This window comes from Macadamia integrifolia, chromosome 7, assembly GCF_013358625.1.
Source record: "Macadamia integrifolia cultivar HAES 741 chromosome 7, SCU_Mint_v3, whole genome shotgun sequence".
Lineage (NCBI taxonomy): Eukaryota > Viridiplantae > Streptophyta > Magnoliopsida > Proteales > Proteaceae > Macadamia > Macadamia integrifolia.
In genome coordinates, this window is record NC_056563.1 from 25167366 (window position 1) to 25179143 (window position 11778).

Here is an 11778-nt window from a genome sequence, read left to right on the forward strand (position 1 = left end):
CCTTTAAATTTGTCTCAAATTCTTGACCTGTTTAGAAGTTGTCCCGTTCTGACATATTTTGGACTCTTAACATATTTTGGTGACGATTCGAATGAGAAGTTTTTCTCAGATCTGTGATGGAAGTAGAGGGTTGACCATGACCCAATATGGTTCGACCGGATTGACCATGACACCCCTCTCTCCCCATCTCTCTCTTCCCCACCCTCTCCCCATTCCCTGCATCTCTGTCACCTGCCCTACTTCCCTCCCTGCACTCTCTCCCTACCAAAACTTCCTGTGGAACCCCCATTTTCTCACCTCGCAAAAAGATTTGGAATGTGGTAGTGAAAGTAAATTATCTTCTCCGAGGTGAATTCAAATTTTAAACAGGTCATTCCAAAATCCAAACGGCCAGAAAATCGGAGGGGAGAAGAAAATCACACCAAATATATCCGAATCTTCATTTCTTTTTGTGACACGACAAACACAACTCAACAAGAGAAAGCTTGTCTCAGTTTGGCAACATGAAGATCAATACAGTTAGCATTACCCCCCACCCCCACCTCCCCCCCACCCCCCCCCCCCCAAAAAAAAACCCAAAAAAAAAAATCAATATAGTTGGAAACTACTGATTTCTGGGACAGTTTGTTGCCAAACATCTGCAGAAGTAAGAAAGTCCAACATAGCAAGTGCTACAAAGTTTTGAGAAAAAGATACCCGTCACACATTACTCTCGACTACACAAGGAGTAATAGTTCAGCATATTACAAACCTCTTATACAAGATAAAAGACTCATCTTTTCTGTCTCTGTAACTGTCAGTACTCTTTTTGGTCTAAATTTATCTTTGGGGAATGCAATCAAGCCTTAGTCTCCTCAGCATTCGCTGCAGCAGGTTCCCCTTCTCCTTCCTTCTTGGTTTCCTCCTTTTCTTTTGCTTCTGTCTCTTCTGCAAAGACACGAAACACAAACACATTGTAAAAGTAACATTGGTAATAGAGAATGCAACAGAATATTTCAAGAGCTGTGCTACAGAAATCTGAGAATGGTAATATCAAAACAGAAGTGGCAAGAGGAATATAAATACTCAAGTTTCCACCATAGAATGCAAGTCTGGGCAGAAGAAGAGCCATTTGAGAATGAAAACTAAAATTTCCAAGGCTTACGACGAAGATATGTAAACAAATTCTAACCTTCCTCATCCTTTAGTTCATCCATATCATCATAATCATCCCCACCCATGTCTAAATTCTGCACAATATTCATATCTGTCAGCATATTAAAACCCAAAATTTTACACTAAACACAGTCTGTCCCTTGACAAACTAAATTTCAAGAATGAAACAAAATCAATCTTTTCCCCGCAATATCTTACATACTATAACTAAAATCAAATCAGGTGAGGCTGACTTGCCATAGGAGATAAACAGAACAAGAAAATAATATTACATGATCCACTTCCACATCAGCCAGAAAAAATAACTAGCTGGTACAAAAACACAGCCGTTCCAAAGTCATTACGATCATTCTACTAGAAAGGAATAAAAGGTCAACCCACAACTCAGACAGTGCACTGCTAGGACCTCAACCATTAAGATTGCATCCAGTGCACCATAGGTAACCCACTACCCAGCATGAATCATCCGATGCTGCATCAGCTAAGATTTTTCCTTTACAGCAAAAGAAGATAACATGACTCACAGAACCTAATTAAAACTGACTCATAGAAATAGGAAGATTGATTCATTTAAGTCATTATGTTTGAAGTATCCCAGAGCATGGCATTAATGCCTAATTACTGAAGTCTTGTAGTCCAAATTAATGGAAGATTTGTAGATGCAATAAAGCAGCACCATCCACAATACTACACCCAGTGACCAGCTATAACATGCTAGATAACAATCTAAATGGGACATGATAGCCCCACTCACATATTCAAGAGTAAATTCTCCAGAAAATTCATAATATGAGCAAGCTTGAAACAAAATCTAAGTAAATTCTTGAACTACATGACTCACCGAGAAGTCCATGTCATCAAAGTCCATTCCAGCTTTCTCTGCCAGAAACAGAAATGAAATCTATGTGAGAAGAGAAACATAACATACATGAACAGGAGAAAACAGAACAAGCCATTCCACCTACCGTTTTCCTCATCCTCATCAACCCACTTATCCCAATCCACTTTGACGAACACAGGAGGTTTTCCTTCTTGCTTGACTAGCTTACCCCACCATTTCTTCTCAGATTTCTTTATAACATAGACTATATTCCTTACACCAATACTAACCTTGCTTTCCTGCAGTAATAACAGTGGCGGTTACTCTATTTCCATTTATATCTCAAGCTAACTTAACAGATTTGCATACCTCAACATTGATCTTGTCATATAACTCAATGTCCACTTCATATGGTACACCATCTTTTGTGGCTGAGAAAATGAATCTTCCTTCAGGCTCCAGCTTAAGCTTCACATCTTTGGCATCAGGTAACTCAACAGTGAGATAGATCTTGTCAGACCTTTGTGCCCACTTCACAGTTGGATGTCGGCTAAAACAAGAAGACAAATATTACATGAGTTCTCCTTGCTTTACACTCATACGCACTACCTACAGTTTTCTGGATTTTCATTTCCATTAAGATCCTTTACCTATACCCTTCACTAGAAAAGACTAATATAACATTGACATGTAAACAGTATGGAGCACCTACTCAAGATGATACATTATGTAAACAATTTTAAATTCACTACCAAATATAAACCTCAAATGGAACCAAAAAATGGCCTGTAAATTTGATAATGTTAAAACTACCTCGTACTAATATAATTTAAATTTCCCACGTTTGATTCTGCAAGATAAAATGCTCAAGTCAGCTGTGATTCATTACAGAATGCAAGTAATAGCCTTGTCTGGGCATCATTATTCTATCTAAAGAACAAAAACCACACTACAATCCTAACAAGATAGTGGTTTTTCAGTTTTCCTAGTTTCTGGACTTTCTCTCTCTGTGGTGTTCTTGTTCTTTGTGTTCCACAACGCCTATATTTAGAGATTATTTTAACCAAGTAACGAACTCAATGATTAACAAATGTACTATAACATAACAAGAAGAAAAAAGCATCCATCAATTGGAGGGTCTAACCCAAAACCTTACGGCATAGCTCCTCAAGTATATGAAGGCATCAAAGTCGTGAACAAACCAATGTGAGACTATTACTCTGTAACTCCCAACATCTCAACACTCCTGCTTTGGCATACCTAGTTCTATGACATAGGAATGATAATAAAGGACTTCGGCTTCAATAACATCACCATGTTAGAGGGTCCAACCCTAAACCTTAAGGCATTAGGTGGAGGAAGTTCCTCAAGTATATGAAAACAACACCAAGGACATGGAAAAACCCATGCGGATACAATAGCTGTAAACCTCCCAGTATCTCAAAAACAGAGGAACATCCAATCTCCCATATACAATTGAAACATCCAACTCCTATCTACAAACCGATACATCCAATCACGTATTTACAGATTATGTTGAGTTGTCTGTTGGGAATTTAAGCAGGGTTCGAAATGAACATAAGAAACAGAGTATATGGAATACTTAATCTTTCACATCTAAATCTAATGATTAATCTTCAAGAAGAAGAAATTGGAATAGGCAACACTGGTGTACAAAACTCAAACCAAACCTTAACAGGAAAAAAAAACAGTTGGATATCCTGCAAAGAAGTATGAAAACTTACAGAAATACGCAACGATGGGATTCCTATTCACAAAGATTAAACAGAGACATTCAAAGAAAGAAATACATAAAAATGAATAATTACATGCATTCCCAAGACCATCTCAGGAAATTCAAAAAGATGAACATAACCCACCACCAGATTTCTTCGAAGTAACAAGTTCATAGAAGCCAAATGCTAGCATTTTCTCGTAAACCCTTGTTCAATCACAGGGTAACTAAAAAACTAAGCAAAGGAGCAGTAACAAAGCGAAGCTTACACCAACATAAATGGATTCCCCTTTTGGCCAGGACCCATTTTCTGGGATGAACAATGAAAGTGAAGAAATAAGAAAAGAATAACATCTTCAGGGATTCAAAACTCACCTCATCTTTGAAACTCCAAGATTAGAATGAACAAACTGAGAGTATCGTAGATTGAGGGAAATAGGTATTGTAGTTCCAGAGCAACAATTGCCTCGGTTGACGTTGAGGAAGAGAGAGCTTAATTATCTTATGAGTGGAAGACCATATTGGAGAAAGAGCTCGAATGTTCGAGAAAAAACCCAGCTTTTTCCATCCTAGCTCAGAAGGGGTAATTTCGTCATTTAGGCTATGTTTGGTAGCCAAGAGAATAAGAGAATAAGAGAATAAGAGAATAAGAGAATAAAAGAATAAAAGAAAAAAAGAGGAGAAATTGTGAGAAAATAAAAAGAGTATGTATGTTTGGTTATCAAGGGAAAGAAAAAAAAATTCAAAAAAAAAAAAAATGAATTTAAGAGAGTTAGACATATAGGAAATCATTGTGTAATAATTAACTTTTTGTCTTATTATGTTTTTATATTTTCTAATGTTTTCTTGTGTTTTTGACAAAAAAAAACCTTTTTGAAAAATAAAAGAAAATTTCACAATTTTCAAGGAAAATTTTGAATTTAAAAAGGAGAATATTCTCATGAGTGAAGACATACCAACTGCAAAGAAAAATTCTCAACCCAAGAAAAAATATACAAAAATTGTACTTTTTTCTTTTCTTTTCTTTTCTTCTCTTGGCTACCAAACACAATCTTAATGACAGATTCGCAGGTGGACACCTAGTTGTCATCTTGTGCTGAGAGAGGCAATCTCCACGTACGATGAAGTGATTTTTTCACTTACGCTCTTTACTTGACATGTGTCAAACAATATGTGATTTTCATGTGTCGAGGCAATGAATAAATGGGTGAAAGTTTGACCCTGACAATCGAATAGCAGGATTTGGGCCAATTTTTTTGACTTTGAGGGAGGGTTAGGGTTGAAAAACCCCAATCCCAAGTCAGGGTTGGGTCGGACTCGGGTTGAGGCTTCAGTCCGGACCAACTTAGCCCGAAATTTAACATTGAATTGTTATATTAGAATTTATGACTCTTATTAGTATTTCATTTTTCTATAATTCTTTGATGTATAAGATATGAATAGTAAAAACAAGTTAATCAAGGTTAATCCAACCAATTGTAGAAGTCAGTGTCAACCCAACCCGACCCAACCTGGCCCTGACAGGGTCAATTAGGGTTGAGATGGGTTGGTATGAACCCTGCAGGGTTGGGTTGGGCCTGAATTAAATTTTGAGAACCTAAGGTCGGGTTAGGTTTTAAGAAACCTGGCCCAATTTAGCCTTGTTTCATCCCTAGTCAAAGGAATATAGATCCATTAATTTAGAAAGTGAGAATGCTATCGATAGTATGGCCCTTGTAATGGCATAGAGACCAATAAGAGCACGCCCTTACATCCAAATTGGGGGTGGCCTGAAAGGAGTTTGGATCTGCTGCACCTACATTTACCTGAACGTACATGTGAGGATTATTTCACGTCCAGGTGAACTTATGTATAAGTCCAAATTCAGGCTGGCAAACAAATAAAAAAAATGGTATCGGATTAGTATCGTCCCCAATCATTACTGATACGAATAGTCCAAATCGAACGATCACAGCGCCATGCCGCCATAGCTATCATCATAAAGCCATGGTGACCGCCATGGGGCTATGGTGATCTACTACTATCATGTCATGGTGGCGATTTTTTCTTGTTCCCGCCCTTTGGCCTAGAATGTGATGAAAAAACCACAGATGCGAATCCATATTGAAAAAGGGAGTAAACTCAGCAACGAGCAGTTTCAAAAATAAAATCAGATTGGATCTGTTCAATCATTATCAATCGAGATTGATTCTCAATACCAATCCATATTGATCCATTGGTAAGATATCAAAATAAAATGATCTCAAACACCCATTAAAAAAGGGGGTAAATTCATCGGATCTCAACCAATACCTCGATCCATGTCGGTATCAATTGAGATCGATTCTGGGTTTTAAAACATTGATAAAGCAAAAAGCTTTTGCAGAATAAATTTAATTGTTCAATTGTAAGTATAAATGGAAATGTTTCTCTAGTCCAAACAATTTAGACAAGACAAAAGGTCCATATTAATAAAAATAACTAGCGAGCTAGTGATGGTAAGAAGACCAACGATATACAATTAACTTCCATGTATATACAATTTCAAGAAGGCGAACCTTAATCTGTTATGTGCCACTTGGTTGCATCAAGTGCATGGGTTATTTTTGGTATGGAGATAGTTACGTATGTAAGTAGGTGGTTGAGTCAAGTAAGTGGGAGATGCGGAATTAATTATAATTGAGTTTGATTAACTTTATATTCCTATTTATTGTTGACTAATTAAAATAGTGGTTATGCTTTTAATCACCTAAATTATCTCTTTGACATTGAGGCATGGCTTCCTCGATGGAGTCAAGAAGTGGATTACCTCCAAAATTAGGCAAACCCTTCTCTTCCCTATTTTATTTCTCCTATCTTATCCCCTAATTTCTCTCCATTTCTATAATTATATCTTATTTTCCTTTCATTTATCCCAATCGTTTCTCCCTCCCTTTCACACATGTAACAAAATCAATGATAGTTCATCCCTTAAGTTTCTTTCAAAGCTTTAGAGCGTGAATTGAAAGCAAATTACACTTACATGCGCATCATAGCATATCAAAGATCACTGTGCAATACATTTGTTGATTGACTAGACTGATTTTGTTCATTACATAGACATCAATATTTTCTATAACCTGAGTATATGCATATTCATTCCTATTAGCTAATAACTACTCTGGTCAAGTGTATCCTCATTGTCTTAGAATGAATCACAGCATCATTAAAGTGTGCCCACTATCATAGTACACCCCTTGCTTATTTTGTCCACTTCCTATCTAGATTCTCTCTTCGATCAATCATAGGCATTATTTTATCAGCATCTGCGAATATTGACCCATGAATCGACGCTCACCAACTCTAAGAGAGATGGAATTTCACCCCTTAGGAATCTCATATCACATTTTGTTTGGATGGAGGGAATCGGGAACGTACATCAACAACTCATTAATATATAATTTTAATAGGTACGGAGAGAAAGGTAATAGCTAAGAGGCATAAACTCAAGACCTCCTGATAAGCATGGGCTTTACACACCACACGACTACATCTCATTGCTATGCAGGTGATCATCAACTCTTAAGGCCACCTTGACAACTACAACAGATCCACATCAACTAATCCACCGTCCATTGCCAAAAAATAAAATTAAATATGAAAAAGAGGAAGGCATGTACTCTCCAGGGAAAAAAAAAAAAAAAAAAAAAGAGAATCTTGTAGCTTTACATAAAGAACATGAAGAGTTAAATTCAGAAAACTGATGTTTCCTCAATTGCATACAAGAGCCTTACAGTGACCTTTAACAATAGTACTCTAAGCTTATCAGGCACTGGATGGTGTCAAACATCGAACATTTAGTACACAAGTTGTGGCTCAAACTCTGCATAATCCACAGATCCAGACTCAATTGGGGGCATGAGATAGGCAGCCAAGAGCTCAGAAGCCAAAGCTGCAATGAGGGGAACCCTCTTTAAGTTTTTCACCAAGGCTATGTCTTCACTCTCTCCAACTGCAAGAAGCTTCTCATTGATCTCCACCATCCTATCCAACTTCTGCTTGAACTCTGGGTTCTCAACATCCAGAACTGCTGGGAAAATCCTAGCAGTTGTACGGTTGGTCTGCACCAGCAGAGTCATCAGGAACCATCCCAAATTTTATACATCAGTTGAATATTATCAAGGAAAAAAAAAATCCATAAAAATTGTTGGTTATACTTGGAAAGGAAAGTGTTTAATCAAGCCTTGGTTCTATTCTTGAAATCAATTTACTATGCCAATACAATAAATATGTACGGGAATGAGTTGCAAAGGGTGATCTATAGCATACTGGAAAACTGATCTGGTACCATGGGCTTACCTCGATGATGACATGCATGTCGAATTCTTTGGTGTTGAGTCCAATACCTTCGTAGAAAGCCGTACGCTGGCAGTCATTAAGATACATTGTCACATATACCTGTAAGATCAAAGTGATGAGAAATCTCAGTAAAGTACAGCAGCACCAATCCTTTACTTAGTTATCCTACAACTGTTTATGAGCAAGTTCATGAGCACTAAAAATCACAATATGACACTGATCAATGCATCAGAAAATGTTTGCTACTGTTTTATTACATAAGAGTATATTTCATACTAATTCGTTTGGTTCCACAATTGGGCTTTTGCAGAGATACAATATGAACAAAGGTAATGCAAAAAATATCGCGATCAAGATAAAAAGATGAAAATTCAGTGCAGTTGCAGACACAGGACAATGAAAACCAACAAAAAAGATGATCAAATCATTCAAAAGCACAAGCAGGAAAATTTCAGAGAGAATTCCTACAAGTGGCAGAGAAAATGGGAGTGGCATAGTACAATCACACCGAAGAGCTAAAAACAAGACAGGATTAGACAGTTCCCCTGAAGAATGAGCAAAAGTCCCACTCATAGACTGCAACTTCAGCTCCATGGTTCTAGACCAATGAGTTTTGATGTGAATTCTTCCAAAGGCAAAGTAGACATCGAATATGATAATTCCGGAAAACAAGAACATACCGATAGACAGAAGAATCTTGCCCACAATTTTGCCTTCCAATCATTGAGGAATTGAGGCTGTGCTTTCATCAAAGCAGAGAAGAAGTCTCCATGTCTGTTCTCATCTTGGCACCAGTTCTCAAAATACTTAAAAATTGGATAAACTTGGAACTCTGGGTTGGCCTTGAGGTGCCTGTAGATTGTAATGTATCTCCAATATCCAATTTTTTCAGATAAATATGTAGCATAGAAGATGAACTTTGGCTTGAAAAATGTGTATTTTCTAGCTTTCGTCAAGAAACCCAAATCCAGTGCCAAATTGAAATCTGACAGACCCTTGTTCAAAAACCTGCAATTCAATAACAATGAGACCTTAATATGGTATTTTTCAATTATACTCCTTTGTTTTGTTCAATCTTTGTTCAAATACTCTATCAATATAACTAGTTGAATACTCCTTATACCAAATTTGACATTATCATTCCAGAAAAGACACAGAAAAAGAAAACAGATGCAGATTTTGCATACCCAGCATGCCTGGCTTCATCCCTGGACATGAGTGAAAATATTTCAGCCACCACTGGATTGGTTTTCTGCAACAAAAATTCTCAGAAAGGATAAAACTAATCAACCATAATTGCAGTTATTGATGCCCATATCCTGAAAACCATGGTTTATCCATGAATAGGTCTCCAATATTATCCAAGGCAATTCTAAACAATCAAAATTTAAAGCTCATAACCACAGATTTCTTCTGTAACTTTACTCATTGCTTGCATAAAATGTATGAAATCTTAAAAATTAAATATAATGTAGGAGAAAATCAAGCCCATTAGCTGAAATCCTGCGAAATCCAGAAGAATGAATCAAAATCTTACCTTTAACCTTCTTCCCAGCTCTTTGTACAGAAGAAAACCAGAGAATTCAGCAGTGCAGGACCTCTCCAAGAACTCAACAAAGATCTGTCGCAGAGGACCTTGAAGTTTATCGGCTGCCTCCTTGAATTCCTTGTTCCTAACGAAATGGGTCTGATTGTAATCAGTCTTGAACTCTTGGAGCAGAGCTTCGAACTCAGACTGGTTGAGGTTCTTGTTGATCTCAGTGTTGAATAATGTCTCCATTTCATCAAAGTCAGTGGTGTAGAACCTAGGAGCAAGAAGGGTCTCCTTTATAGCAGTCTTAGCTTGTTTCTTGGGCTTCACTGTGGTGGGTTGCGAGGTAGCTGACATGTTAATGTAGAACTTGGAGCTTGGCCTTGGGTTGGTAAATTTGGGGGTTGTTCTGCAAAACTTTGAGATGGGCTTGAACAAAGCCATCTCTGCTGCCATTGTTGGGGTGAGATAGTAGCAGAACCGTTGTGGAAGAAGGAAGCTAAATTGAGGCAGTGAGCGGAGTGTGGACTTTGAAGAGAAAGGGAGGGATAAGGAGAGAACTTTGCAATTGGCCGATGGTGATAGAATCTCATCCAAGGAAATCTGTATGCGTTGATAGAAATTTGACAAGTGTCAGGTAATCATTTTGCAGTATATGTCTTTAAGTATTTCAAACTTTCTGGTTGAGATAATGCCAAGTGGCACATGGCATATGGCCACCCGTTCAGCAGATTCTTTTTCAATGTCTGTAGATATTTTGAAATTAGGGAAAAAAACCGTTATATCACTGCGCGGCTCCTACGCCCCGACACAGGAGGGCATGAAAATCACCCCATTCGTATGAAATAAAAAATTTCATCCATGGTAATATCCTTATACATGTTTTCATTGGACCCTGTGCTGACGCAAGAGACCACATGAGTAGACCGGGATTTCCTATCCAATAAATTAATAGGAAGTGGGTTCCTTGATAGGCCTACTACACATATGGGCCAATGAGAGTGCATGTAAAACTATAGATAAAGGTAGAAATTTTGCCTTATAGGAGGGGTGGTCATTTTGCTCCTTTTATGTTTGGACCGCCATACTGTCTTTTAGACTTCTTTTTCCCTAATTATTATTTAGACAAAAGTTCATGCGTCTAAAGGTATTTGTGATATGTAGCCGGGCCTCTTGGGCACCTAGTGGCCTATGACCCTTGATAGGATGAATAGAAAAAACATGAAAATGAAAATGAAATGGGACAAAACTTGCCCCCCTTGTATATATTGTCCCAAAAGCCATCATATTCATAATTGAAGAAATTACACTCCCCTCCCCTGAACTATGGCTTAATATCAAGTTTTCCCACATACTTTCATATATACCACTCCCCTCCCCTCTAGTTTGAAGATTCTATCAATCGTCCTATAATACTAGGTTACCCTTCTAACAATATACCTATATTCTCTTCCTTCTTTCTCTTTTTTTCATCAGAATTCTGGTTTGATTTATTACAGTTGGAAGCATTTCTCTTGGATTGTTGATTGTTGATGGAGTGCCTCGTCCCAGCCGTCCTTTCCCCTTTTTCTTCCTCTGTTCAAAACTTGTTAAAGGGACGAAAGAGTTGGATGTTGTCTCAATCTCCTATATGGGGATATTGGAAGCTATTGCAGCGGCATCACGACTGTGATATACTGCAAAGGGTTTCCATGGGGTGAGTTTTAGGTTTGCTTCAGACAAATCCGTGGAAAAATAGTTAAGACCAAAACAAAAAATCATGGAATTATTTTACACAGAAACATAAAAATCTCTAGAAAATTAAATAAAAACATCAAAAGAAAGAAAGAAAGAAAGGAAGCTTCAAATTTTCTATTCACAAAGAGAGATCAGGATTTTGACGGTCAGTAGCCGTCACCCATGATCCATCAATTGAGTACATGTTTGAGTAAAAATCTGCTTCTTCTCCAAACCTTAAGGTACCCAAACCGTAGGTGCTTGTCCCCAAAATCACTTTTTGTTGTGAGATCATAGCCGCAACTGGGGCTGGATTTGAGTTTACTGCCAAGGGTAATTTCAAAGGTTTTTATTTTGTTGCTCGATTCAAAATTTGGTTGGTTATTGGTTGCATTAAATAGGGTTATGAACTATAATTTTTGTTGCCTGAAATCTCAAGTTAATTTGAAGATGAATAAAATTGAAGAGGGAGATGTAGAGAGTGTGTTTGAAAATAAGATAGGG

General features: G+C 37.5%; 2 protein-coding genes across 2 annotated transcripts; both read right to left on the bottom strand.

Moving 5' to 3' along the window:
• Positions 1–623: 623 nt before the first annotated feature.
• Positions 624–4260, bottom strand: LOC122083792 (co-chaperone protein p23-1-like). The gene is made up of 6 exons (XM_042651686.1): positions 4086–4260; positions 2345–2525; positions 2121–2274; positions 1997–2034; positions 1172–1229; positions 624–927 (listed from the first exon to the last, which is right to left on the bottom strand). The coding sequence occupies exons 1-6, from the start codon at positions 4088–4090 to the stop codon at positions 839–841; spliced, it is 525 nt and encodes a 174-aa protein (XP_042507620.1). The 5' UTR covers positions 4091–4260; the 3' UTR covers positions 624–838.
• A 3024-nt stretch (positions 4261–7284) lies between these two features.
• Positions 7285–10089, bottom strand: LOC122084975 (magnesium-protoporphyrin IX monomethyl ester [oxidative] cyclase, chloroplastic). The gene is made up of 5 exons (XM_042653383.1): positions 9565–10089; positions 9215–9279; positions 8708–9035; positions 8028–8126; positions 7285–7789 (listed from the first exon to the last, which is right to left on the bottom strand). The coding sequence occupies exons 1-5, from the start codon at positions 10012–10014 to the stop codon at positions 7526–7528; spliced, it is 1206 nt and encodes a 401-aa protein (XP_042509317.1). The 5' UTR covers positions 10015–10089; the 3' UTR covers positions 7285–7525.
• Positions 10090–11778: the final 1689 nt, after the last annotated feature.